This window comes from Tauraco erythrolophus, chromosome 22 (assembly GCF_009769465.1).
Source record: "Tauraco erythrolophus isolate bTauEry1 chromosome 22, bTauEry1.pri, whole genome shotgun sequence".
NCBI classification, from domain to species: Eukaryota; Metazoa; Chordata; class Aves; order Musophagiformes; family Musophagidae; genus Tauraco; species Tauraco erythrolophus.
In genome coordinates this window covers 3887664-3914907 of record NC_141486.1, presented here as the reverse complement: position 1 = coordinate 3914907, position 27244 = coordinate 3887664, and the positions used below count along the sequence as shown (strand labels likewise).

Here is a 27244-nt window from a genome sequence, read left to right as displayed (position 1 = left end):
GTCTGAGATGAGTGCTTTGGAGGCTTTGAGAATTGCATGATGTTGGTATTTCATGAATAAATAACCCCCAGCGATATTTGTCACTGAATTTGCTTCGTTAATGAAGACCTGGAACAAAGTTGGAGGGTGGAGAAAAGTATTTTCAAGGGAATTGAGGCAAGCACGGGCAATGGGAGGTGGCATGAGGCTGGGTGAGGATGGGTGCTGTGGTCTGCACCACAGGAGCTGTGCCTGGTCTGCTGTGCCCTGCTGCTGTGCATTGCACTGACCATTCGTGGCAACAGAAGTTGTTAGAAAAGGGGCTTTTACTGAGGCTGTGTGTCATTGGTGGCTTCTGGCAGGGAGAGGAGTGTGTTTCATTTATAAATGTATCATTTGGGTGTCTGTATGTGTCTTTGGGAGGGCTGGAGAGTTAGAGAAAGAGCATGTGCGTGTTCATAGGCATTCACGTGCTTGTGGAACAATTCTAGCACCAGAAATTAGGTCGCTCGCTCCAAAATGCCCGTTTTGACAGGACCTAGGATCTGCTTCAGGGCAGTGGGGAATTGCCCCATCCTCCCAGCACAGCGGGGGCTGAGCCCTGCCTGGTCCTTGCACCTTTGGTGCCTGGGTCCGGCCAGGGCCACTGGCAGCTGCTCCCGGCTCTCCGGTGTGCTCCGGGCATGGCATGAACTGCGGAGCTCATCTTCTTCGTCCTGCCTCATCAGAACACATCCAGGGGTCACTCGGTGAAGTTCAGTACAGATAGATGGAGAACAAGAGAAAAGAGCTGTTCTTTTGCAGGCAGCTTGTTACTGCAGGCAAAGTGATTCATCCATCAGGGCTGGTCTAATCCGGCATGCCCTGGCGGTGGGGACCAATGGCTGCCCGTGGTGGGCACCATGCAGTGGCGGCCAGGCGCTGCCATCGCTCCTCAGGTGTCCCCTGCTTTGCGGCACTGCCGGCTCTCCGGCCAGCTCTGGGATTTCGGGGCTGGGGGCTGCGATCTCAGATAGCGGACAGGGTGGGACTGGCAGGGGTCACTGCCAGAGCTGCGTGGGTGGGAAGTCATCTGCTCTGTGCCAGGTGTCATCTGTCCTATTGTCACTGGGGGAGGCGGATAATTAATTATTGCTCTTTGCCCCTTAACATTAAAAGGAGCCGCTGAGGCTGGCAGTGCCAAAGGCTTGGCAGCGCCTGCCCTCACCGAGCTGGGCTCTGCTGGCCTCTCCGGAGACAGACGAAAGCGAAGTTTGCTCCCAGCTCGCTCCGAGCATCGCATCAGCCCCTCTCATCTGCTGACATCGCCCTTGTCTGGGCGCCGCGCAGAAACGCCGCTCCTCTAATCCAACGACAGCCGATGCCGGAGCAATCCGGCCGAGCAACCTCCCTCCGTCTGCAGGCAGCACCATCACCCTGCTCCTCTCCTGGGTGACATTTGAACACTTCCCTCCAGCTCTGCTTCCCCACCTTCAGCGAGGTTAATATTTTAATATGCTTAATGGCTCATTCCAGCTCGGCAGCCCCTGCCCGTGTTTTGTCGGGGGTCATCCGTTATGCCAGGCATGACTGCGGAGAGAGAGGTTCCTGTTCCCATCCTCTGCCCTCCTGTGGGCAGAAGGGCAGTTGGGCTTCTAGGTTTTAATTAAAAGCATCCCAGCCCAGGAGCACGGCACTGTGCAGGATGAGCCGGCTTCTCCTGGCAGCACTCCGGCTCTCCAGAGCTACCCCAGCTGAGGATCCAGCCCCAGGGTCTCCTTTTCACCACCCAAGGCAGCTGTAGCTCCTCGCCTTCTCCCTCCAGGGATGTGGGAGCTTCAGTAGGGCCTGGTTGTTTGCAAATGTTGTTGTCTGACCAAATGGAAAAGTGTCTGGTTGACCAAATGTCTGGTTGTTTGACCAAATGGAAAAACCAAGAGGGAGTACAGGGCCACGGTTCTCCTTGCAGTTCACCTGCGATGAGAAACGCCCCAGGATGACCAGATGGGGCTGAGTTCCTGGGTGGGCAGTGGAGGAGTTGTCATGGTTTGTTTTTGTTTTTTTTTTTTTTTATTTAAATAATTCTCTCTATGTTAATAAACAGCGTTTTCGGTTAGTAAATAATATGCCTTTTCTCTCCCTATGTGTCTTCAGCAGAAATACGCACCCTGATCTAATATATTCTGCCTTTCTCACTCCCTCACTTCGGAGGAGCTGCAAATTCTGGTGGGAACAGAGTGTTAATAGAAAAGGGCCTCTGAAGATATTTGAAACATGACCAAGAAAGGACAGAGGGAGATTCAGCTCCAAATATGCTGGAAAATCTAGGAGATGGGCCAGGAAAGAGGGAATATCGGAAGCATGATCGCCAAGAGGGAAAAATTAATGGGGAAGCATTAACTGGGGTGAAAGCAGGCAGTGCAGACAGGAGTTTGCTATGCAGGGCAGCGATGCAGCCGGAGACACTGCAGTGGGCACAGAGTTACCCTGGTGCTGGAGTAACTCGTCTGCCCCGACCCACGGTAGCGGAGAAGCTGCCCTCCACCTGTCTGACGTGCCAATTTACCAGTTCTTACTGGTTTTATGATGTTTTTGTTGTTGAAAGTCTCAGCTTTTGAAATCCTGTGATTGCCTGGAAAACTAGAATCTGCAAAATCGTGGCTTCAGTACTGCGTAGGGTTTTATTTCTTTGGGTTTGGTCTCTAGGTAGTTTCTAGCCCTCAAGTTTGCAGGGAAAAGCTGGATTGCGCCCTAAAGGCTCAGAAAGCAGAAGGCAAATTTAAGGGAGGGAGCAAACCCACCATGCAGTGATTGATTTATTTTTAAAATGTCATCATTTTTATGCCCATCTCATTATATTTTTTTTGAATGCCTGACTCATGATTTTTTCCAAGCGTTTGGTGTTGGCAGGGATGTGTGCGTGAGTGTGACGGCGGGTGTGTGCGCAGGGACCCTCCGCTGATAGATAACGCAGTGCTAGTTGGAGACAGCAGTGCCGTGGTCTTCAAGGGCTGCTGAATATTCCTCCAACACTGTTTCATTGCCAAGCACACGGTTTTCAAATTTAAAAAAAAGCCAAAAAAGGGAGAGGAGCGCTGGGTGTTGAGTCATTGTGCAGCTTTTTAGGTGCTGATGGGAGAGCAGAGGCGATGATAAAGGGGAGTAAACCTCCCTGTGACTGCAGCATTGCCTCAGGGGGTGTTTTAAGGTCAGAAGGGTCAGTGTTTATTTGCAGCCACTTGTGTATAAAGATCTAATAAATAACCTGTGGAAGTCAACTTCCTCACCATCAGTGACTTGTCCTGTGACCTTGGGTAAATCTCTCTGTCTCTCTGTTGGTTAGAGAGTGACCAGATCTGTTGCTCGAGATGGTTTACAGGTATTGTTAAATATATCAAACGTGCTTTGAAGATGAAAGATACCTTGGAGATGCTTAAAGCTTTCGACACGCATCTGTGTTCTGTTTGCGGGAACCCAGCAAAAAGCAAAGTGGCTGAATACTTTGTCACAGACAAAATCTGCTGTGTGCGCAGCTCGGAGAGGCAGGGCTGGGAGCAGCTTCCCAAGGCTTTATGTGGCCGCTGAATTCGGAGGTGTTCATGCTTCTCACTTGCTTAAGAGAGCCGTGACACAACGTGGCCGTGCCCAGGGCTTTGCGAGCTGGAGCAGCGCAGCGGAGAGCTGTGCCCGCATCCCTCCCTGTGTTCCCTGCTCCAGGTCCCCCAGAGCCAAGCGCAGGGATGAGCCTCCACATCCCAAGTGCAAAGCCAAGTTTCATATGGCTTTCCAGCTTTGGCAGTGTCCCCAGGGGATGGATAAGGTGTGGGTGCTCAGGGAGGCTTGGCCCAGCTCTGAAATGTTCAGGAGGAGTTTCACTGTCGTGGATTCACTGCTGGCTGCTGTAGGGTTGGATTCACACACAACTCCAGGCTACTAAGAAAGTATCTCTTAGTTGCTAGTTTGCATGAAAACAGTAGATAGTGTCTTTGAAACCCCATAACTGGTTGGGTTTCATCAAGAATGTGAGTTATACAGCAAATTTCTTATATACAGTGTAATCACAAATCCTTAATTTTCTTGGGAAGCTTCCTTTGACTTGGTTTTGCTAATTGAAATGCCATGATTCTGGGAGAGCAGCTCTCTTGGTGGGTTGTCCTGCCTGTGCCACGTGCTGCCAGCTCCCTGCCAGTCCTAACGGTGCCTTTTCTCTCCAAGGGAAGAAGCAATGTTGTCCACCTACTTCGAAACCATCAATGACTTGCTCTCGTCCTTCGGGCCGGTCCGAGACTGCTCCCGCAACAACGGCGGCTGTACCCGCAACTTCAAGTGCATTTCGGATCGCAAGGTGGACTCGACGGGCTGCGTGGTAGGTACCGCGGCTGCTGGCCCCTGGGCTGGCATCTGCTTTGGGGACAAGCCGGAGGGGGACATTGCCTGCTCCCTCTCCGGGGATGCGGTTGAGGGGATGTGTGTGCTGCTGGTGGATTCCTCCCACCCCTGGGCCTTACGGCAAATGGCATATACCTTAAGGACCTCAGGGAATGAGCCCAGCGGCTCAGATGAGCAAAAGAAAAACGCTGGAGGCTGATGGTCATTTTCCTGCTTGTCGAGAAAGCAGGGGCTGAAAGCAGTCTCACTTTTTCTCCTGCCTTGTGCTTCCCAGCGTGGGAGAAAGATGAAGCATCTCCCCAACCTCTCCCACTCTGGGCTCCTCCAACATCCTCAGAGTTTTGATTTGTTTCTGAACATTAGTGACCATTAGTTTTGGGCAGATGCTTTGAATCACTCCCAGCTATCGATGCACAGAGGGGTTTTGCCGTTCTTCCATGTGGGCTGCAGCAGAGCTCCGCACCTCTCCCGGCTCGAACCTGTCTCACCTTGACAGCAAAGTCACCGCTTCCCTGCGTGCGGAGCTTGTGCGAGTCTGGTGCAACACGGGGGCACAGCCTTGGGAAATGGGGGAAACCTGGAGCATCCCTTCTCATCTGTCTGTTGTCAGAGCCGTATGCCCGCCAGGCAGCGGGTGCTGACTCCAAGGGGGTCCGGAGCTCGTCAGCTGCTCCACCAGTCCTGCAGACACATGCCCGCTGCTTCAACGCCTCCCAAAACCCCTCTGCCCCTGCCCTCTTGCCGCAGGCAGAGCCCCCGTCGCCCCATCCTTCCCGTCTTAGCAGAGGCGGGAGTTAAGCGTCTCTTTATTTATTGAAGATGTTTATACACGGCAGCCGGGAAAGGTCAGGCTGGAGCGGTGCCATCCCGGGGGTGGCATTTTCATTATCCCCTTCTCCGATTGCTTGTTAAGGCCATTTAGCATGACAGCCTGGTGTGTCACCAGCAGCGCCTGGTGCCATCTCTCCCTCACCACTCCTCTCCCTTTCCTGCTTTCTTTTCCCATTGTCATTTTCCTTTGTTCCTTTTTCCAGGGAGCAGCTGCCTTTTTAGTCTTTTGCGGGATTTTCCCTCTTTTTCTGGGTGTTATTCTGCTCTGAACACCAACGTGCCTCCCAGATGCTGTCAGAAGCAATCGGGGCTCTGATCACCCCGTGCCACGGGGAAGGGATGCCTCTTTTTAAAAGTCAGGATATATTAGGATAGAAATCGTCAATAAATTGCAGGCCTAGAACTTGCCACGCTGGCACGTGGAGAGGCAGAAATTGAAAACTCTGTCACTCAGGGACAATAACTGCCCCGCTTCTGTAATGCCTAACGGAGGCTTTATGTAACGAGAACGAATGGTACAGCGGGCAGGGGGGCAGAAAGGAGAAGCGGTGGGAGCTGGTCTCCTTGAGCTCATCCCCTCCCCGCAAGCTGTGGGCGAGAGGTGACACGTGGGGACTGTGGGACCCCCCCATCCCCCCGCGTCACGCTGGGCTACCGGGGCCGTGCCTCCCATGGGGGCAGGAGACAGCAGCAGAGAAGCCCGTCTCTCCCCCCTCTGCTCTTCACCCCTTTTTGTCCCCGCTGTAGGACTGTGAGGCTGCTCTGCCCCTTGCCACAGCCCCTGGTTATGGGTGAAGCTCCCCCAGCTCCCCAGTCCCAGTTCACAGCAGAGCTGAGCTCCCCAGGGGCAGTTTGGAGGTGACTGCTGCATCCTGCCTGAGGTACACGTCTCTCCCTGCTTCCCGTTGGATTCACACCAGGGCCGCAGGGCTCCATCCCTCCCAGCTCGCCCAATGCCGTGCAATGTTTTACACCCCTCACCTGCTTGTAGGTCCCCAGCAATGGCAGGGGTGTGAGCAGTGGTCTGGAGGACACTGTCCTGTGTTTCTGACCATGGTCTATGGCTGTTGTCTAGGGGAAAGCTCAATGGGTGGGCAGGCAGCCCCCAGCCCTGGCTCATGCTTATGGCACCGAGTGGGGTCGCAGGTGATGGACGCTGAGTTTCAGAGCTAGCCGCAGCCCTGACATGCAACTTTGTGGCACCTTCTGCACGAGTGCCTGCGCTGGGCGATACATCCCCTCCTCATGCCACCCCTGCTCCCAGAGTTTGCCAGGCATGAGCCAGGCTCCCAGTGCAAGCAGGGATGGGGTCCTTTGCTGCAAATTTGCAGGGATGTCAGTTAGTTATAAAGCTGAACTGCAGTGAACTCAATTTGCCAATTTGGTAAGTGCTATGGGCAATATCGGGATGTAATTAAATTAAGTTATCCCCTTTTTATAGAGTTCAGGGAGCATTCGCGGACTAATTTTAGCACTGGGTTTGCTTCAGCTTTACTCTGGACGCTGTTTCGCAAATCGTGACACGTTGTTAATCTTTACCAGTCAACAGTTTATTAATTTGCCGAGTACCACAGAAGTATATAATCAGTGGTTCATCAATCAAGGCTAAATCCAACAAATGTTCCAGGCAGGTACTGAGCATAAAATATACATGCAGCCTTGTAAGCAATTAATACGCAGCAGAGCCGGAGCCCAGCAGCTCAACCAGGGAACAGCACAAATCTCAAAGATTTCTTACTCCTTTTATATATAATCATCATCTGTTCCCAGTGCCTTCGCACCCTTAATACAGCTTCCAGTAATTCTGCAAGGACTGGGGATGCACTTATCTTCGGGCTTCTCAGCAGCGTGGGCTCTGCCATTACCTGATTGTTTGGCCTTAAAAGGACTTGGTTAAAATGTCGAGAGCTGTTTGCTTGCAGCTCGTGGTGGAGCCTCTCTCAGGTTGGTCTCCTTGGGCTTACAAAGGAGAAACGGGCACGTCGCTTTAAGTTTAAATCCCATTTGCCAGGTCTCACTTGGAAGACTCCAAAGGCTCTGCAGTGGGATCCCCACCCAGAGGGATGACAGCTCCCCACCTTCCCCATCCCGCACTTCCCCTGGGGCCCTTTTTACCACTCTTCGTGTGGCTTTTCTGTTGTTTTACCTGTACCCAGTAGATGGCATTAGTGCATAAAGGTTTTCTGCAGTTTTTTTTTCTTATCGGAGGCTTTTTTTGTTTGCATAATTTTAAGTATGAGCTGCAACCTTGCTAAGACCTTGGTGTTGCTAACTGGAGCCTTTCCTTTAAGCCCTACCTTGCAACACAACAAAACAATCCCCAAGCTCTAGAAAACCTGTTTCTGTGCTGCTTTTCCCTGTTGCATCCTAGAATTGCTGTCAGGTCTGGGAAAACCATGGATATTTCCCAAAAAAACAAAATTCCCAGTGAGCTTCTCTAAATCTGGTGGCTCTGCTCTGCACATTGAGTCCGGTGTGTGTTTTGTACCGTCTTGCAGGAATCAGTAAATCAGATTATTGCCAATACAGGAATATGGATATTACTATTCCCTTCTACCAGCACAGCGGTAGCTGCTCAGCCAGGAGGGAGGATGCTGAAGAAGGGAAAGTATTTGACCCTCATGTGTTGGTGATTTATAATTTGAGACGAAAACCTGTGAATTGGCCCTGAGGGACTGAAGGAAACACCTGTAATGTGGCTTAAATTCAGATTTCCCCACCTGTCTCTTGGATTGGCTTCAGTCACAGATGCCAGTGCTCCTATCTGCCCAAGGAGAAGGGGGGTTGCTTGCATCTGCTGCCCCATGGCAGGACAGCCCAGTGAGCCAGGACTGCAGCCCTGGAGAATAAGAGAGGTGAGGTTTTTTTGCCAAGGAAATTGAGCTTTGGTCTTAGCATGTGAGCTGGGTGAGAAGGTGGATGGTTCCCTTCCAGTGCCTGTTGGGCATCCTCGGCATTGCTGTGGGAAAAGGCAGTGGTATGTACAGCCATGTGGTGTGGAGATGAAGGGAGGGGTGTGTGTGTGTCTGTGGCTGAGCCCTGCGATGCCTCTCGAGATGGGATCTCACCACTGTGTGGACCTCCTAGAGATGCAGGAAGGCATGAGGTGCCCAGCCAGTGGTGGGGAAGGCAGCTTGGGGTCCCACACTGAGGAAGCAGCAGAATTAGGCCCCTTGTTTCCTTGCTGTGTGAGCAACTTAGCTGGTGCAGGTGGTGGGGTCTGATGGTTCTGCAACACCTGTGATGCCTGCAGATGTTGGTGAGCTAGTCTTCTAAGTCAGGAGACTTGTGCCATGGAGGTCAAAGATGTTGCAGATAGATGTGGAAGGGCTCACAGCATGGATCCGTCCCACCTTAGGAGAGATGTTGGCAAGAGGCAGGAGAGCCCACTGAGCCCAGCAGAGGGTGCTGCTGTTCTGCACAGATATGGAATCCTGCTGATCATCACCATCTCCCTGCTCGCAGCCTGGGGTTCCTCTAGCACAGCTTTATTTCTAATTTGAGTGAGAAAAAAAAAAGTATAGCTTGCGTACAAGGACAATGTGAACTGTTCTTTTCTGTGATCACGGTGTCAGGCAGGAGGGAATTTGTCTGACTCAGCAATGTGCAGAGGGAGAGCATCTACCAGAGCATCTCTTGGTGAAGTTGTGGCCCATGGTGATAGCAGTGTGGTGTCAGTCCCATCCTCTTTAGAGAAGGAAGAGAATTTTGGCATGGTCCACACGGGTGTATAAGCCTTAGCACGGCCTCTCTGGAGCTAATCCTTCTCTTTTGCTCTCTTCCACATCGAAACGATGGGCTGTTTCTTAGCTGCTGCAGAGCAGGGCAGAGAAATGACTTAATTTAAGGCTGTAACTGTTTCAGGGGAATATGGGATTAGAAATGAAGGAACAGAACAGTGGCTACTGGTCAGGTCTCCTCCTTGCAGCACAGGTCACCTAAGGATGGCTTGTGGACCAACGGGAGTCGGGAGGTACTTCAAAATGAAATGGATGATGCTGAGAACTGGTGTTCTTGAGGGGAAATTGGGTATTTGGGAGTTTTAGCCCAAACCAAAATGCTGTGCAGAAATCCCCCACGTATGTGAAAATTCCAAAATGTTTTAGTTCAAAACATCCCCTTTCTATGAAGAATGGGGAAACGTTTAATTCCAACATTATCATCTGGAGTTTTATGCTATGTATTGCGTTATCCCAGTGTACAGACTGAAATAAAAACAAAATTAGGCAGTGGAAACCAAAACATTTCAGCCTTGTCAAAATTAAATGCTCTCCTAATTTCCCAATGAATTTTGAGATGTAGTTGATGGAATCCCACAATGCACTTAAGCTTCATCAAATCTGTGTTTTTCTGACAGGCAATTGTTCATTGAAAAATAAAAACTCATCTGTCCCTGCCTTACGAGGCACCTAGCTAATTATGTTGGAGATGCACACACAAGGGAGGAAGGAAACCATCTCTTCTAATCCCTTTAAAGTTTAGCTGGCTCCTTGAAGCAGAAGGTGACTCCTTACGCATGTTATGGTTGGAAGCAGAAGCCCCCTGAGCTCGGCAGCAGACCCCCCTCCCAAGGATCCTGCTGTTTCGGATTTATCTCATCAAACCAGGTAACTACTTGTGATGAAAATGGGATTTAAGGAAGAGAGAGAAGCCAAGAGTGGCAAAAGCTGCTGGGATTGGTAGCCGGCCATGGCAGGGAGCGGAGGGGCAGGTGAGGAGCCCACTGCCCGCCTGCCTTTGCTTTCAGTGCTGCAAAAGGGGTTTGCACCATGTCAGCAAGTGGTGGCCAAATTTAGAAGCAAGTGGAATAGCTCAGGGAGCACTGAGGTGAGCTGGAGGTCTCTGCCTGCTCTGGGGAGAGCTAGTTTGGGTGATAAAAGCTGCATTTTCTCCAGTGTTGGCTTTTTCAGTGGCATTTCTCAGGCGGCTTGGCTGGCACCAGCCCTTGCCCTCTGCTCCCCAGCAGACTGGGTGCGTTGTGTGTTGTGGTCACAGCTGGGTCGGGTCTTCGTGTTTGGTTTGGGTTATAGGATTTGGTGTGTAGTGTTGTGGTTGGACTGCACCCTGGATGTCAGGTGGAGTGGGAGTTGAGTGTCTGGTTTCCTGAAGGTTTTTGGAGGTGCCAGCCCCTGCTGTGGCTGGGAAGGGAAGTGCTGTGATGGGCAGGAGATGCCAGTGTATCCCAAAATAGACTGTTGATGACTCATGGAAGGAAGGTAGCTGGAGGGTTTCCACTAGCTTGATTTCCTTGCTCCAGGAGCTCTGAGCACTTACAGCTATGTACATAGCATCCCACCAGCTGCTTGGAACAAGGCCATCCCACTTTGAATTGAGATGCAAAAAATACACACAGTGACTTGCCCAAGAGAGTCCACATGAGAGCTGTGCAGTGGCCAAAGGCGAGGAGACACAGCCTCATTGCCCTGAGCTTCAGTTCCTCCACGGAGCCCCCAGTCTGCTGTCATGGGGGGACGGAACCGAGGAGCGTGAGCTATCAGTGTGTGCTCGGGATCCTGGAAGACAGATGGGTTTGATTTTTCTGAGGCTAAATAATGATTGATGATCTTGAAAGGGAAAAGGAAGCAGAGGGAAGGGAGGGAGGGGGGAAAAAGAGTGGGAAGATAATGACTGCTATTTCAGAAAAGAGTTGTAATGTTTCCTTCTGGGAAGGATGCTCCCCCAGAGCAGGGTGCCAGGGAGGGGGCTGCCGCAGCCGAGGTGGTGGTGGGGACATCGCTGCCCCGAGGAGTCAAGGCAGGGGTGGCCTTGGAGAGAAGATGCTGGAACTAAGGGCTGCTTTAGTGATCGTTTTTTTGGCAAGTTTTACCAAAATATTAGAACAGGAGAGAGAAATTTTCTCCGTAGAGACTGGGTTGTATGCAGCCAGACTCTGGTCCTGCTGCTGCTGAGGAGCATTGCTCGCCTAGGGCCTTCTGAGCCAAGAAAGTGAAGGCAGAATAAGCCAAAGTTGTCCCTATATATATATGAACATAGAGGAGTTTACTGTATTTGTATCATTTCTGAGCTCCAACAAGCAAATAAAATACATGCCAGCGCATAGGTTGGAGCTCATTAAAATGCTGGCACTTGCTTGTACCTCAGCAGTGCCTCAGATTAATGTTTTTTGTCTCAAGCTGATGAGGTTCCTCGGTGAGGAGCAAGGATGCCTCTGAACAACGGGGGGTCATTAGGGCCTTTGGACATTGCAGTCGGTGCCGCTGCAGCGCTCAGCCCCAGCCCGTTCCGCAGCCTCAGGCCAGCAGCGCTGGGGATGCAGCCTGGGGAACCTGCTCTGGGCATAGGATTGGGAGCCTGGGTCTCACTGCTGGACACATCCAGACGTGGGGGTGTGGTTCCCAGGGTGGCACTGGGAGCAGGGGGTTCATGGTACCTTCCCCATGAGGTTTGGAGGAGCCGGGCTCGTCTGCACCCAGAGCATCACCTCCAACACCCCAGCATGGGAGAAGTCTGGGCTTTTATCTCTGACAAAAAGGCTGCTATTGTTGGGAAAACAGAGCAGAATAATAAAAAGGGCAGTTTACTCTCTACAGAAACATTTTATTAAATATTCTTTTTTTAAACTTAATAACAGAAGAGAGGAGCTGAGCTGAGAAACCCTGGCAGGCAGCTCAGACGGAGAGCTGCTGTCCTCTCGTCTGGGGGATCCATGTCAGTAATGAGACTCGGATTTTGTTTCCAGTGACCCTCTCACCCATCTCATTGCTAATGAGCTTTGTAAACGAGAAAGGGGGAAAAAAAGAGGCTTTTGCTCACTAACACAAAAAGGGACTCGTCCAGATACTTATTTCCTAAGACACACTCTCATACAGGTTTTGGCGGATACTTCCTTTCCCTTGAAGACGATCCTCCTCCTGTTGCGTTTGCTCTGGCCGTGCTGAGGATGGTGGTGGTGGGCGGAGGAGCCGTGCTGAGATCCGGTGGCAGGAAGCCACATGTTGTCACACACTGTGCTGGGGTGATGGTGGTGGGCACGGGCATCCCAATTTGTTCCAAACCACGGCCCCGTACATTGGCGAGGCTGGCACTGGTGGCGTCCCAGGGGTGGCAGTGGGCATGTGGCAGCAGGTCCTGGCAGCTCTGCCACTCCATCTCACCTCAGAAATGTCATTTTAAACGGAAAAAAAGCCTGTTTCTCAAAAAAATGAGTAAAAATAGCACTTCCTTATTCAGCATATCAATTCCCTGCGTGTACTCGGAGTTCATTTGCCGACTGCAATGATAAAAATCAAGACCTGAGTGCTCTGCCTGGCGCTGCCGGCACAGTTGGGAGGGGATGAGCTGATGTCTGGTTGTGCTGACAGCCAAACCCCTGCTGAGCTGGTGGTTCTGCCTTCCCAAACCGACCGGTAGCAGCAGGGTTGGGGCATTGCAGCTGTGGGTCGTGTTTAGCCGGCAGAAGCTGTATCATCAGTGCTAATGCAGAAGATGACAAGAAACTAAGTTTTCTTTTGCAATCCTGAGAGCAGTTTTCAGGGCTGGTGGTCACAGAGAAACCAATTCACTCCTGTGTAAACAGGGTGGATTTGCAAGGCAGTGGAATTACATTTGTAGAATAACAGCTTCTCCCTGGCGTTTTGGAGCAGACTAGGAGCTGGAGTCTTCCCCTCCCTCCCTTTTCCTCTCTGTAGTGTGGATTTAAGTACCAAACCCTCTTTCCAAGCTCTGAGGTATTGTCACTTGTCAGATCCATGGGTGAAGGATGGTCTGGGACTTTAAAGCGAGTTCCCAAGCTGTGCGGGTCTAACATGGCAAACCACAAACAGCTTTTTTCTTTGAATGGTTGACTAATGGTTTGTAGGCTCCCTTTGCCTCCCTGGATAAATGGATCCATCCTGTATCCAGATGAGCTTTGCACAGGGGTGGTTGGCCAGAGGTTGCTGGGGCACCATGTTTCACCAGCTTTCCTCCCATCGGGGAGGGATGTGTCACCCGTGATCACCCAGACAGAGTTATTGGCCGAGTTGCTTATTGATTTTCTAATCATTTTCTGACACAGCCCCCCATCCTGTGTCACTGCCGAGGCAAATCGCAAATTGAACTGCAGCTGAATTGATGGGGGATTGATTAAAACTCACCGTAATTATTGGTTCTCTGCTGCCTGAGCCAGACAAATCAATGTCGGCAATAACAGATTTGGTCCTTTATAAAAGCCCAGCAAAAGCAGAGCAACCTCTGGTTTTGTGAGCCCACCCAGGAGCCCAGACCAACCCTTCAGCACAGCTTGAGGAGTCGGGATTAGCACAAGCTGACTTTTTCCTGGGTCATTTCTGACCACGCTCAGCCTGTGGGCAAGAACACATTTGCACCCAAATGGGCTTTAGTTTTCTCCCTGCTCTGATTTATTGGTGGGACATCGTGATCACAAATCCTCTGCTCCGGGGGCAGGGAGATGTCTAGTGAAGTTTTATTGTGCCCGACAGTTGCTCCATCCACCTCTTCATCCCTGTGAAACCCCCTGCACAGGACGCTGCCGTTACCTTTCCTGCCATCTGCCTGTTTGTTTTGCTGCTGCCACTACCTGCAGGGCTCGCCGGTGCCCCGGCTCGCTGTCCCTGGGCTCTTTTCCCCCCACCGAGCCGGGACACCTCCTGTGTTTGTGTGTTGGCTCCCAAAGCTTTCTGTCCCTGGAGAGCTTCTCGATGTAACACTACAGCTGGCTGGAGAGCCGGCTCCGTGCCGGGGGTGGGTGCAGAGGGGAGGGGGTGCTTGCTTTTGTAAATTTTGTGCTGAGCTATTTGCCTGCTGTAATTAATGCACGTTAGGGTGCATAATTACAAACAGAAAGGAAACACATTTCCTGGTGATTAAAAGCCAAAACTGGAGGGATATCCCAAGGGTGGCCTTGAGCAGAGTGGGGCTAAGGGAGGGAGGGCTTTGGTGACCCACTAACACAATCCTGCGGAAAGATTCATAGATTCATAGATTCATAGATTTCTAGGTTGGAAAAGACCTTAGAGATCATCGAGTCCAACCATCCCTAATCCCCATTAAACCATATCCTCAAGTAGCTCATCCACCCTATTCTTAAACACATCCAGGGATGGGGACTCAACCACTTCCCTGGGCAGCTTATTCCAGTGGCTGACAACCCTTTCAGAGAAGAAATACTTCCTAACATCCAACCTGAATCTCCCCTGACTAAGCTTATGCCCATTTCCTCTTGTTCTATCTCCCATCACTAATGTAAAGAGCCCTTCCCCTACCTCCCTAAAGGTACCTTCCCCTAAAGAGTCATCATCTTCCTCACCAGGCTGGGGACGATGCTGAGCTCAGCACACGGATCAGTGCCAGGATGAGAGTCCCAAGTGACAGCTCAGAAAAGCCGTGACTGATCCTCTGGCTGTGATCCTGTAGCTTCTTCTCACTTAAGGTCCCATCCGGTTACCTTCAGCACCCTGAAAGGTCCCTTGGGAGCTCCAGAGGGGACTCGGGCAGAGACCCAGACCTCCCCATCCCCGTCGGTGCGGGGAGAGCAGCAGAGAGGCGGCTGCGGTGCCGTGGAGCAGACGATGCTGTTCGCAGTCAGCCCTCCGTGTCCTCCAGGGAGATGCGCTTCTGCCAATTTGCACAGCTCTTATTCTTACAGCGGGGCCGGCAGGCGCGGAGGAGACCGCAGGAGATAAGTGTTGTATCTACGGATTCACAAACACACTTATCCTCATCCTATTTCCCAGGCAGCTCAGCAGTGAAAGGCACAGATTGTTCTGAGTGTCCTCTCCTCCTTCATATTTATTCTGTGTATGCAGCTAGAAAGCTTCCTGCTCCCCTGTCTTCTGCTGCTTCGTGCCTAGGCAGGGCTGCCTGCGCCCTGCCTGCTCTGCAGGGACAGGCAGCATCCTGTTCCAGAGCCCTTTGCTGCCAGCATCCTTTGGCTAGAAAAGCCTCATGCCTTTCAGCCATCCCTTGCTGCCCCTTCCCACCTTATCCGGTGCCTTCAGGGAAGGTACTGAGGTTCACATGGTCCACGCTTCGCTGGCTCCTGGAGGACATCAGGCACAGGGATGCCCGAGACATCGCGGTTGCTGCAGACAGGACAGAAGCAGCTTTGATGCTGTCGAAAAATCGTAGAATCAAAGCATGGTTTGGGTTGGAAGAGACCTCAAAGATCATCTAGTTCCAACTCCCCTGCCATGGGCAGGGAAACCCTCCACTACACCAGGTTGCTCAAAGCCTCATCCAACCTGGCCTTGAACACATCCAGGGATGGGGCAGCCACAACTTCTCTGGGCAACCTGTTCCAGTGCCTCACCACCCTCTGAGTGAAAAGTTTCTTCCTTACATCTAACCTAAATCTCCCTTCTTTCAGTTTAAAGCCATTGCCCCTTGTCCTATCACTCCATGCCCTTGTAAAAAGTCCCTCTCCAGCTTTTCTGTAGGCCCCCTTTAAGTACTGGAAGACTAGGGTACTGGAAGTACTGGAATGGCTGAGGGTTTCTAGGAGGTGAAAAGAAACTTCTCATGGCTCGGACAGAGTGGACCAGGACCCCCTAAAGCATCTTTCTGATGTCCCCTGAGGGCTGTTTGCTTCTTGAGCAGCCAAGAGTGAGCAGGGTTCTGCAGCCCGTCTCCTGTCGGGACCCAGTCTGTGACAGCAAGCGCAGGGTCCAGGGTCTCCTGAACTTTTATTAATATGTACAGCATTTTGCTCACACGGAAAATTGATTTTCTTTTTTAAGCACGAAGTATAGCGGTTTTATAACCTTTCTTCTGCTTGACAGAGGCCATTTATAACCCGCCTTCATCACTACCTGTACAACCTCCAGAGTAACTCATCTTCAAGAAATTCCATAATGCATTTTTAATTGCGAGCTGCTTCTAGGCAAGATTTATTTATTTTTTCAAGGATTGGCCTTTTTGTTGTTGTTTGTGTGCGTGCGTGTTTGGTGAAAAGGGATAAATAACGCGAGTGGAATAGAAGAGCGCTTTAATCTGGGTGACAGTTTATTGATGGCATTTGCTGCCTGCTGGCTTTTATCTTTTGGGACAAGGAAAGCCAGCTGGGGAACTGAAATTAAAACCCAGAGCCAGATCCTCAGCTTGTGTGAATCAGCATGGTTCCCTCGGCTGTGGAAAACTGTGCTGATGAGCCTGGGCTGTGATCCTGTCCTTCCTCCGCCATGGGCTGGTCCTGCCCATGGCTGCCTCCTGCCATGGGAAGCATGAGATGCTTTTGGAGATGATGCCAAGGCCATGTTCATTGGCCTGCCTGGCATGGGTTGGGATTGTTTTCTGGGTCACTCCCAAGCATGGAGATGTTTTTTCTGGGTTGGTCCCAGGTGTCAAGATGATTTTTCTGGGTCGCACCAGACTTCTCTGCCTCTCAGAGGAACAGGTAACAAATGCAGGGGGTTTCTCCAGCACGTTACGGAGCTGGTTGTCATGCTTTGGCCCATGCTGCCTTGAGGCTTCCTTACTAGATAATTTTTCTACCTCCGGGATTTCAATCTCCTCCAGAGGGAGGATGGAGAGCGTGGCTTTTGCAGCAGACCTGGTCCTTGCCCTGTGATCCTTGCCCTTTCCCCAAAGGCTGTGTGAAGTGGGGCAGGGCCTTTGGGGCTGCCCTGTCCATCACTCAGGATAAACTCATCTTCTTTAGATGTAGACGGAGTTCAACAGCTTGATGCACAATTCCTTCTGGCTCATGGGAGGGCACTCACTGGGCTGCAGCTCCAGGGTAGGTGGGGACCCATGGGTGACCTTACCATGTCCTCTCTCTTGCTGCAGTGCCCTGAGGACCTCCGACCCATGAAGGATGGCACTGGTTGCTACGACTACTCCAAAGGGATCGACTGCTCAGATGGCTTCAATGGAGGCTGCGAGCAGCTCTGTCTCCAGCAGACCCTCCCTTTGCCCCACGACCCCTCGTCCAGCACCATCTTCATGTTCTGCGGGTGAGTCCCCTCCAACGCTTCTGCATCTCCCGCTAGCAGCTATATAACCTGTGCCCATTGCCATCCCTGCCAACCCTCCTCCTGTGCCACCTGTCCCCAAACCAGCATACGCAGCGAGGGTGCTGGGTGTCGAAGAAAAAGGCTGTTTGTGGAGCCGACTTCCTGCAGGGAATAGAGGCACCTGGTTTCCCTGCGGGCAAAAGCGTATGGGAGTGCGAGGGCAATGTGAGCAGATGCGCCTTCCTCCTGTCCCCCGCTGTGTGACAGTATGGTTTGATCTGTGACTCACCGGGAAGGGACCCAAAAATTGCACATTGCGTGTTGGAGGGGGAAAGTGGAGGATTTGTTTAAAAAATACTACTTTTTAATTTTTTTTTTTTTCCTCCCCTGTGCCACTCTTAAAATAGAGTTTCATCCCTGATTTTGGCCAGGATCCTGTAATCCTACCCAATTTAGCATGTGCTCTGAGGAAAATCTCCCCGCTGCAGTGTGTTCTAAAAGGAGCTCAGTGATTCTCTGGCTCTATGCTGTACAGCTGCAGCCAGCCGTCACCCGCCCCGGGCTCTGTGGATTGTAGCCCTCGGCTGGTTCACGCTCTCAGGCACATGAGGAACCTACTTCACGTCCCAGTGGGAAAGATCAGGGTGAAGGAGGGGAAAAGGAGCCCTTTTGGGAAGGAAATGCCCACAAATTCCTAACACTTCCTTCAAGGAGCATCCATTGAGTCCCAATGCTGCAGGTGCAGCAGAGACCTCATGCAGCCCCGGGGAAGAACAGCCAAGGGAGCTCTGCCCATCTCTGCTTCTGTCTTTTTTTTTTTAAATCTTTTTTGCTAGTTTGTTGGTTTTCTCCCCTCCACATTCTTTTTTTATTATTGTTTAGCAGCACAGAGCAGTTGAGTCACGTTGTCTCCGCCGTGCCTGCAAAAGGGGTTGGAAATCCATATAGGCACAAGCAACCTTTCTGGGGAGGGTCTAGAAAATCTTGGCACCTTACGTGGTCTCCGTCCGCACACACGCAGGGTATCTGCATTTCAATCTTCTGTCCCCAAGGACAGAGACTGTTTCCTTTTTTTTTTTTTAATAATCTTTTTTCAAGGCAAAGCTGCACTTTGGGAACAGGCAAGGAAAAGTGTGACAGATGGGTGGGAGTTTCGCTTGAAGCAGTAAAACGCAGTAGGGGAATGAGAGAGTGGAGCGAGCCTGGATGGAGCTGGATTGATGTTAGCAGAGCGCTGTGGCTACCAGGAGGATGGGACAGGCAGAGAGTGGAGGTTTTCTTGTCAGCTGGGAGCTGCAATGCTGGGGAAGAGGCCAGAGGAAGGAGAAGAGAAGGAGCGGAGGCAGGATGAGCATATATGCAAAAGATGCCACTGATGTCTCCTGTGTTTGTAGCTAAATCACATCCTTGCTGCCTGCCTCAGTTTCCCTTGCTGTGTTGAAGATGAGCATATGCATTTTAGAATCATAGAGCCATAGAATGGTTTGAGTTGGAAGGGACCTTAAGGATCATCTAGTTCTCTCCCCCCTGCCATAGGCAGGGACACCCTCCACTACACCAGGTTGCTCAAAGCCTCATCCAACCTGGCCTTGAACACTTCCAGGGACGGGGCAGCCACAGCTTATCTGGGCAACCTGTTCCAGTGCCTCACCACCCTCAGAGGGAAGAATTTCTTCCTTATATCTCATCTAAATCTCCGCTTTTTCAGTTTAGAGCCATTGCCCCATGTCCTGTCACTCCATGCCCTTGTAAAAAGCCCCTCTCCAGCATTCTTACCCATAATGTGCTTGAAAGTGGGACCAAAGAACAAAGGAGCAGCCACGCTGGAGCTGCTTCCTTGCAGGAGGGCACTGCCGGGTGAAAATAAGGGCAGGACCTTGATTTTTCTTTGCAATTGCCTGGGAACTTTTGTACCTGCATCACAGCAACGTCAGAGGGCAATGGGTGGCAGGGGCTGTCGGTGACGGTTGAGCAGCCAACGCACAGCGGGCTCAGCTCGGCTCTCCAGCGTGGGGGCAGCTCCCAGGCAGGAGAGGGTGGCTGCAGGCAGACAGGGCAGTGCTACTGCAGGAAGGATGGCTGTTGGGAGCCAAGTGCTCGTTTGCTGGTTGCCCAACTGAGCTACCACAGAGCATGTGGTCTCTGCAACCTCTGCGCCTTCCTGGGCCTTGGTGATGCTCAGCTGGGCTGGGCTGGACAGGGTGCTCTGCGCCTGGCCCGTCTGACACAGCTCATGGTGCTCCATAGGTGCGTGGAGGAGTACAAGCTGGCCCCGGATGGGAAGTCCTGTCTGATGCTGTCTGACATCTGTGAGGGCCCCAAGTGCCTGAAGTCGGATGCCAAGTTCAACGACACCCTCTTTGGGGAGATGCTTCATGGCTATAACAACAGGAGCCAGCACGTCAACCAGGGGCAGGTGTTCCAGATGACTTTCAGGTAAGGCCCGGTTCTGCTCCTAGTTTTGGGAACATGGGGATGGTGAGATGGAACCAAGATCCCTTGATGCAGAGCCAGCATCTCTGACACGTTCACTAGGGGAAGAGAGCAAAAGGATAAGTATCTGTGGTTTTCCTACTTGCTCATCCTTCCTGCATGCAGCAGCATAGGATCAACTTGGGCTGCTGTGTGTCTCATCAGATGAGTGTTTAATTGCCTTTGAGGGACTATTCTCGGTGGTGTTGCCCCATCTTCTTCTGAACACTGATGTCTTTCATCTCCACGATACCCTGCGACAGAGAGTTCCGCCGTTGATCGTGTGTAGTGTGAAAGAGCATTTCCTTTGGTGTGTTTTCAACCCACGTGAGCTGGTTTTATTCAGTGCCCCCAGTTACCGTACTGGGAGGAGCTGTGAATATAGCATAATAAGAAATAATGTCAATAAGCTGAAGGTAAATCCCCCACCAGAGTGCAAGTAGGAGATAGCAGGGGGTGCTTGTGGGCTGCCCTGGGTCTATGGGGAGTGTCAAGGGTCAGATATGGGTGGAGAGAGTGGGGTCTGGGCTGCCTGAGTCTTTGCCTCTCAGCGCTCACAGAGGAGAGCGTGCTGATAGTTGTTGAATTCAGGGCTGGAAAATGAGTTGATTTATTTAATTTTCATCAGTTCTTCTGAATTTTGATCTGGTGTAAACCAAGGTGGGCCTATGAGTTTCAAAGCAGCAGCGCTGGTCACAGCGAGGATCCAGCCCACATCCCACCCAAACACCACTCTTCCTTGGCCAGCATCTGCCAGTGCACAGAGAGGATATTTTTCATCTTAAGGCACCAAGACCTCATTGCTGCCTCCAATTTTCGCTGCACTTGTGGGTGCTCATCCCTGTTGGCCATGCTGTTTTTCTGGGCACTTTTTCCCCAGCTGAGTGCAAAGCCTTCCTAGCCATGAATTCATGCTGAACTCTGGCCTTCTGCTCTCTTGATGGCAGATGAATTACGAGCTCCACCAGCACAAAGGCACTCAGAATGCCACAGCCAGCGGAGCTCTTGGAGCCAACGAATCCACAGCCTTTGCTGGAAGTGAGAACTGACAGTATGCGAAGGCAATTTTCCCAGTGGGCTCCTCTTTGCTTTCTCTCCCTCCCATGTTACAAGTGTCAGTGGGTCCATCAGAACAGAGCCAGCGCTGCAGAGCTGAAATTTTCCGTGAACTGGTGGGTCGAGGAGGTCTGGGGGCTTCATAAACTCTTCAGGCCCATCGTCTGGAAATGCCAGATCTGGATGGGCTCCCCTTGAATGAGGTCCAGCCCCAGCTTGTGCCATCAGCCCCAAGGTACCAAACCTCCTTTTCAGGGGCTTTAATTTCCTCTCCAGCTTGTCCGTAGCGTGCCTTTTGCTTGCACTGCAAGGCAGGAGGGTTGGAAAGCCATCCTTCCGCTGCCTCAGGCAGGGCTGGGGTCTAAAGGCTGCTTTGTAGCTGCCAGAAAGCAAACATGTCTCCTGTCCTTGGGGCTAAATTCCAGCCAGAAAGCACACAAGGTTGGTTGTGGGTCTGGTTTATCCTGGGATTTGTGGCTTCTCCAAGTCATGCTGTCCAGGAGCATCCAGGGGATGGTGGGTTTCAGCAGTCCCAGGCTGGAATAGGAGCGGTTCTTGCTGGGGCTGCTTCGGCCTCTTTGCTCTCAGGATAAAACACCTGCGGTGCTGGGATTGCATCTTCGAGGGGTCAGAGCCCAAAGCACTCCCTGGGGCTCACAGCTGACAGGTTGTCAGGTTAGTGATCCGTCCTTCTTCCCATGGCTGGCACCGCTCCTGCAGTGCCAGTGCAGGGAGGCTTTTCCCAGTGAGGGTCTGCGCAGCGGGACCCAGATCCTCTGCACCACCTCACCATCACAAACAGGGTTTTCAGTGCTCAGCATCAGCAGGAGGACTAGTCCCAGCTCTAACAGCCGTGAGGAACAGGAGAAAGCAGGTCTGAAACAAGAGCAACCCGCGAAGCGTGCCCACTGTAGCGTGCGATGCTGTGGCTGGGCAGAGCTCGGAGCCTGGTGGGAGGCAGCTTGTTTTCCTCCAGAAATGCTTTCGGCAGCCTGGAAGGTCAGCATGGCCGCCCTTTCCCATTTGAATGTAGCCTGTTGGCTCCAGAAGCGCCGGGCAGTGATGAGAAGGGCACACGTCTCCGTGCCCAGCGTCCTTCCCCGCAGCCAGGCTGCCTGGCATGTCGCAGGGTTACGCCGTAGAAGCACCATTACATCATCTCCTAACAAGGGAAGAGAAGGAGGTTAATGGAGAAGAAATTATTAACTAAAAGATGTAATTTACCTCTGATTTTCATAGATATTCAAGAACCTCTCTGCGCATTAAGACACCAGCTGTTAGAGAAGCCCTTAATTTGGTACATTTGAAACATAGCAGGAAGCTGCCTAATACCAGGGATTAAAAGCCTGTTTCTGCAAAGTAGGAGCAAGAACCTGCTATCAGAACAAGGGGCTGAGTATTTTAGAAGGATTTATAACTGCTGGGATCCTTTAGCTATGCAGATGTGACAGTCCTTTGAATGGTGTCTGCTTCCCATGTCGCTGCATCTTCAGTGCCTTTAATAAATAGGATATTCTCAATCTGCCAGGCATGTCAGCATGGTGCTGGGAGGAAGCCTTTGTGCTGGGAAAAGCCGTCTCTCACACCCTGGCCTGGGCAACACCTATCAGTTAGAGCAGTATTTCCATCCTGTTGGGCTTGGGGTGGTCTCTTTGCCACCCAATGGTCTGCAGCACTGATTAAAGCCTCTGCCCTTCTCTGACAGCTGTGTGGTCCTCCTCACTGCGGCTTGGCACAGCACTGGGATGGAGATGGTGGCTGATGGTTCTCTTTTGTCTGGCTCAAAAGGATGGGGATGTGCAGCGGGTACCTTTAGGACGCAGAGTAAAGAGGATGTTTGATGTAAGCACGTGGCACGGCAGGCTGGTAAGGAAGTGGGAGAGCTGCACAGCTTGGAGGTCCCAGACCTGAGACCAGCCTACGATTCCAGTCAGTGTTGGCTCAGATTTTGGTTTTCCCCTTTATTCTGCATTGTTTTATCCAGGAGAGTCAGGCAGCACTTAACACTTCGGTGGCGTCATGCCACTGCCATGAGGAGATGGTAACACCCAAGGGAAGCATGGAGCAAGCAAATACGGGCTGCTGCAACACATGTACCCACAACAGGGATGGGCAGCAGCCAGGACGGTTCATACTGCACTACATGTGCTTCATGTGTGCATCAGCACTGGTGCAACTCCTCGTTGTGTTGCATGGAGCCTGTCTCTGCTCACACGTCCCTTCATGCTGGTGCCAAGGACCCTTTCCCCATCCATCAGTGACAGGGAAGCCGCAGCGCAGCGGGACATGAGCACCACAGCAGCCCTGCAGCTCAGCTCGAGCCGTCATGAGTTAGGAGATCTGTTGTTGGCTTTTTCTGTACTGAGGTGTCTTAATAACCGCTGATTATTGCTGTGGTGGTTGGGGTGCTCAGCTGAGCTGTTGGACAAGCCAACATCAAGGTTCCTGCTCGGAGGAGTGTTCCACGTCATTGCTGCTGCTGCTGTTTTGTTGCAAGCATTTAAATTACAGCACTCCTCCAGCCACGCTTCTGCTGCGTGGTCCCTCGCCAGGCACTTTGGTGGAGGGCAGAGGAGGGATCTTTCATCACACACCAGAAACCCCCTCTTCCTCCTTCCACCGTTGAGCTGAAAGCGCATTCAGAGCCGCCACCTTCTTCTGGGCATCCCTCTCTCTTTTGAAACAGGTTCTTCGCTTTGGCGAGATGCCGTGCGGTGTTCATAAATAGCTGGGATTGGGGCTGATCTATTCCGCTCACACCTCTCGGTCTAGCCGGGAGGCTCAGCAGTGGATCCAGCTCGCTAAAGACTAGATTAAAGTGATTTTCCCCCCGTTGCCTCACGGTGGGGCAGAGCCCAAACTCCGCACCATCCCCAAATCACCGGGGGATTATTTTCCAAATGGGTTGTTTGTTCGTTCCTTATCTGTTTTGTGCCATCGCTTTGCCACGAGGGAACAGAGATTTTTGTTTAAGAGCTGTTTGCAGTTTCAGACTGTTGCTTTTATGTCATTAATATGGAGAAAACCCAAATTACTACCCACGGAGCCAACTTCACTGGCTGGATTATTACTGCATGGCAAACAGGATGTCAGAGCAATGCAGCAGAGCATTCCCTGGGGAGCAGCTGTCTGCCCTAACTGGGGTCCCTTCCCACCCCTGCCCCTGTCTCTGCCTGTCATCCTGGCTCTTGCTCCGGCTTGGCACAGCCCCGAGACACGGGAAGCACCTCACTCACCTGCACGGCCCCTGTTTGATCCCCTCCCCAGCAGAGATGCAATGAGTCCAGCCTGTTTCTGGGTGTTGGGGGCAGATAAGCAGCCAAAATGGTTTGGTGGCTGGAGCGGGGAGAGGTTTATTGTTGGCAGTTCCTCACTGCAAAAAAACCCGCTGAACACCAAGTGTTTTCCCGTCTCTGTAACCAGGGAGGATGGCTCCGGTGGATGCAAGGCTGCTGTGCCATGCTAAGCACCTTCCTGCAAATTGGAAGCACCCTTCACTCTGCAAATGGTCCTTGGAGGATGCTGTTCCTCGCATCCCCACCTGTAAAACAGGGCTGCTGCTTATTGACAGCCTTGGGGAAGGGAAAGGTCGGGTTGGAGGTGGTGCTGAGTGCCGGCCGGTGCTGCCAAGCACAGCACCGAGGTGGCCGGGGTGCTGCGGGGAGGGACGGGCACCCACTTGCCCTGAGCGCTGCCAGCCCAGCAGCCACTCTGCCTCCACGCAGCAGCGTTGTGCTGTCAGGCAGCGCGCCGGGTCGCTGAGCCGATGCGGGGAATTGTCATAATATTGATGGGGAGTTTGGCAAGTTAATTTTAAATCTGTCACTCTTTCCTCTCGCCGCTTCTCAGCCCTTAATAAACCGGCAGGGCATGCTGACAGCTTGGCACCATCCTCGCTGGGGGGCTGCTGTGGGAAACGTCCCCACCCCATCGCTCCCCCTGCATGGGGAGAGGCCTCGTGTGAGCTGCACCTGATGGCTGCCCTGGCCGTGGGTGCTGCCGGGGGTGAGGATGGGTGCTCAGCCGGGTGCAGCATCATGTCCGGGCGCAGGGGGTTTGGTGGGTGCTTCGCTGGTGTCACCCAGCTTGGAGCTTGCAGGCCAGCCCCAGCGAGGATGTCCTGCCTCCCCCGTGGCATCACAAACGTAACGTCTGTAACTAGTTAAATGAACACTATTGATTTTTTCATATATTTTTCCCTCTCTTTGAAACCTCTGAGCACAGAAGTTATAATTGTGCTGTTTATTATTCCTGTGCCGGCAAGCTCGGCGCCAGCCGGTACCCCAACGCCTTGTTTACCTATTACCCTTCAGGCTGGGATAACAGATGGATCTCTTTTCCAGTGGCTGCCTTCCATTTCATTCCTCTTTTTATTATTTGTTGCTGCAATTCTATTACCTGTTCACAGCTCGGAAGCCTCAGACACACTAGTTGGAAGCAATGATGTCTTTCTAAGCCAGGCTAATGCCGCAGGCCTTGGTCCTCAGTAGCAGGCAAGGGGGTCGTTAGTGGTTTAGCAGCTCTGTGGAGCTGATCTGGGATGTGATGCTCCGCTCTCCACCCCGTTCCTCATACACACCCTGCGGAAGCTGTGCCTGCTCCCAGCTGGGGATGCTGCCTGCAGAGCAGAGCTGTCCTGGTACCTGCTGTGGCCATGCCACATGCAATGGCTTTGCAGCCCCAAAAGGGCCCTCATCTGAGCTGTTTTTCCTCAATCCCCATAAGAGCTCCCAAAAAACTGAGCCATGTTAACTCAATCCTGGTTTTTCTACCCCTCAATCTAGTGTCAGGGACATCCTGGCTGTTTCCTTGAGTCTGTCGAGCTCTTTTCAGAGCCTACAACAAGTTTCACATAGACATATGCCGTGTATTTTGAGTGCATCTTTGCTGGCCAGGCTAAGCATTGAGATTTTATCAATCCAGTGCACAAATGACTAATGCAATTAGCACAGCACCCTGTCAGTTAGGTTGCTATTGCATCCTGCGTGCATCAGCCCCGCTCCGTTTCAAAGTTAGCATCCCACCGAGAAGGAGAACAGATTGTGCAGCTTTGAGCTGGTGTTTCTGACAGTCTGCAGCCACATGCTTTTGCACCGGATCGGTGGTGGTTTTTTATTCTTGGAGCAAAACAAAAGCACGTCTAGTGCCAGCGATATCCTCAAGACAACGCAGGTGTCCAGGGCAGAAGAGATGTTTTTTAAAATATGCCGATTGAGTTGTTAGTAATAGAAGTATTTTAAGTGCTAGAGGTTTTCAGATCCGTTCTGTGCCCAGTGTGGGTAGGATTTAAGGAGTGGGCCAGGACATTCTCAGCGAGTGTGGGCACAGCTGTCACACCTGCCTCTTGCTCTTGCTTCCCCATCCCTGCTCCAGATGTGCCCCTGAGCTGCTCTGTTTCATTCCAGACTGTGCAGGCAGCAGGATAACCTCACACAAGGTCGGTCTCAACTGTTCGGCCGTTTCCCACGAGAGCCCCATGGCTCCTGCCTGTGCCTGAGCCCTGGGCAGCTGGAGGGAGAAGCACGGTGGAAGCAGCTGGCACAGCCAGAGCCCAAAACCAATTGCACATCCGTGACGTAGGGCTTGGGCTCCATCCCCAGCCCTCCATGAGCCCCAGCGGTGCCAGGCAGTGTGTGAAGATGTGCTGCTGCAAAGAAATAAGTGGGTGTTAAAAAGCGCAGCCAAACTGCCAACCTTTATCGTGAGGCTGAGGAAAAGCCAAGGAGCTTTCACCTCGGTGTGTGCCCCAGAAGCAGGCTTTGCAGCCCTGCGAATTGGTGAGCTGATGTTTCCAAGGGGAACTTGGGCCATGGAGATGGGCAGTGAGGGGGCTGAGCCGGCGCAGTGCCCTGGGAGATGTGGGTACCACGGTTCCGCACCCCAAACTCGCTGTGGCAGACACAGGTGCAATCCAGAGCAGAGGTACTGCTCTTGGAGATGGTACTGGCACCCACCGAAGGTGATGGAGAGTCACCCACAGGCTTTTTCTGGGCTCAGGGACCAGCCAGCGGTGGCGGAGTTTTCCTTTCCTCTGGCAGCTGCCCCGCTGGCGAGGGATGTCGGGGAGCTGCTCCCCCACCTCATGCCCCTGCTCCCCTCCCCGGCCCTGGCAGCGCATTTGTGCCTGTGCAGATGTTTGTATTCTCTGCAGCTGATGAAAATATTCATTATCTTGTTAGCTGCTGCGGCGGAGGAAGTTGAGATTTGCATTTCCACAGCTAATCACACAGCGCAAACAGAGCCTGTCACCCAGCAGCACTAATTGGGCAGAGCAGTGCTGTGCCCGGGCAGGGAGCCCTCCTCCCTGCCCTTCCCACCGCCAGCGCTGCCGTGCCAGTGGGGACGGTGGGCGAGAAGTGCCAGGGCCACATGGGTGCACCATGGAGGTGAGGAGGATGCCAGGGTTTCTGGGAGCGGGAGGTGGAGGAAGGCAGTGAGTGTCGGGGCTTGGGCTGCGTGCGTTGGCTGGGTTGGTCAACCAGTAAGGAGGAGTGTTTGTTCCTGGGCTGGATGGGAGCCGGCAGTGGGATCTCAGTTTGGCAACGCTGCTGGGAAAGGCTTGCATGTGTGCACAGGGAAAGGTTGTGTCTCCTAGAGCAGGGGCTGGGAGCTTCTTGTGGGATGGG

General features: G+C 52.3%; 1 protein-coding gene across 2 annotated transcripts in view; it reads left to right on the top strand.

Moving 5' to 3' along the window:
• Window positions 1–27244, top strand: part of ASTN2 (astrotactin 2) — a 370596-nt gene that overhangs the window by 191411 nt on the left and 151941 nt on the right. For both annotated transcript variants that reach the window (XM_086625404.1, XM_086625403.1), the window contains 3 exons: window positions 4174–4324; window positions 16924–17090; window positions 19338–19526. In XM_086625404.1, coding sequence (XP_086481530.1) covers window positions 4174–4324; window positions 16924–17090; window positions 19338–19526 — 507 coding nt within the window. The remainder of the gene's footprint in view (window positions 1–4173; window positions 4325–16923; window positions 17091–19337; window positions 19527–27244) is intronic.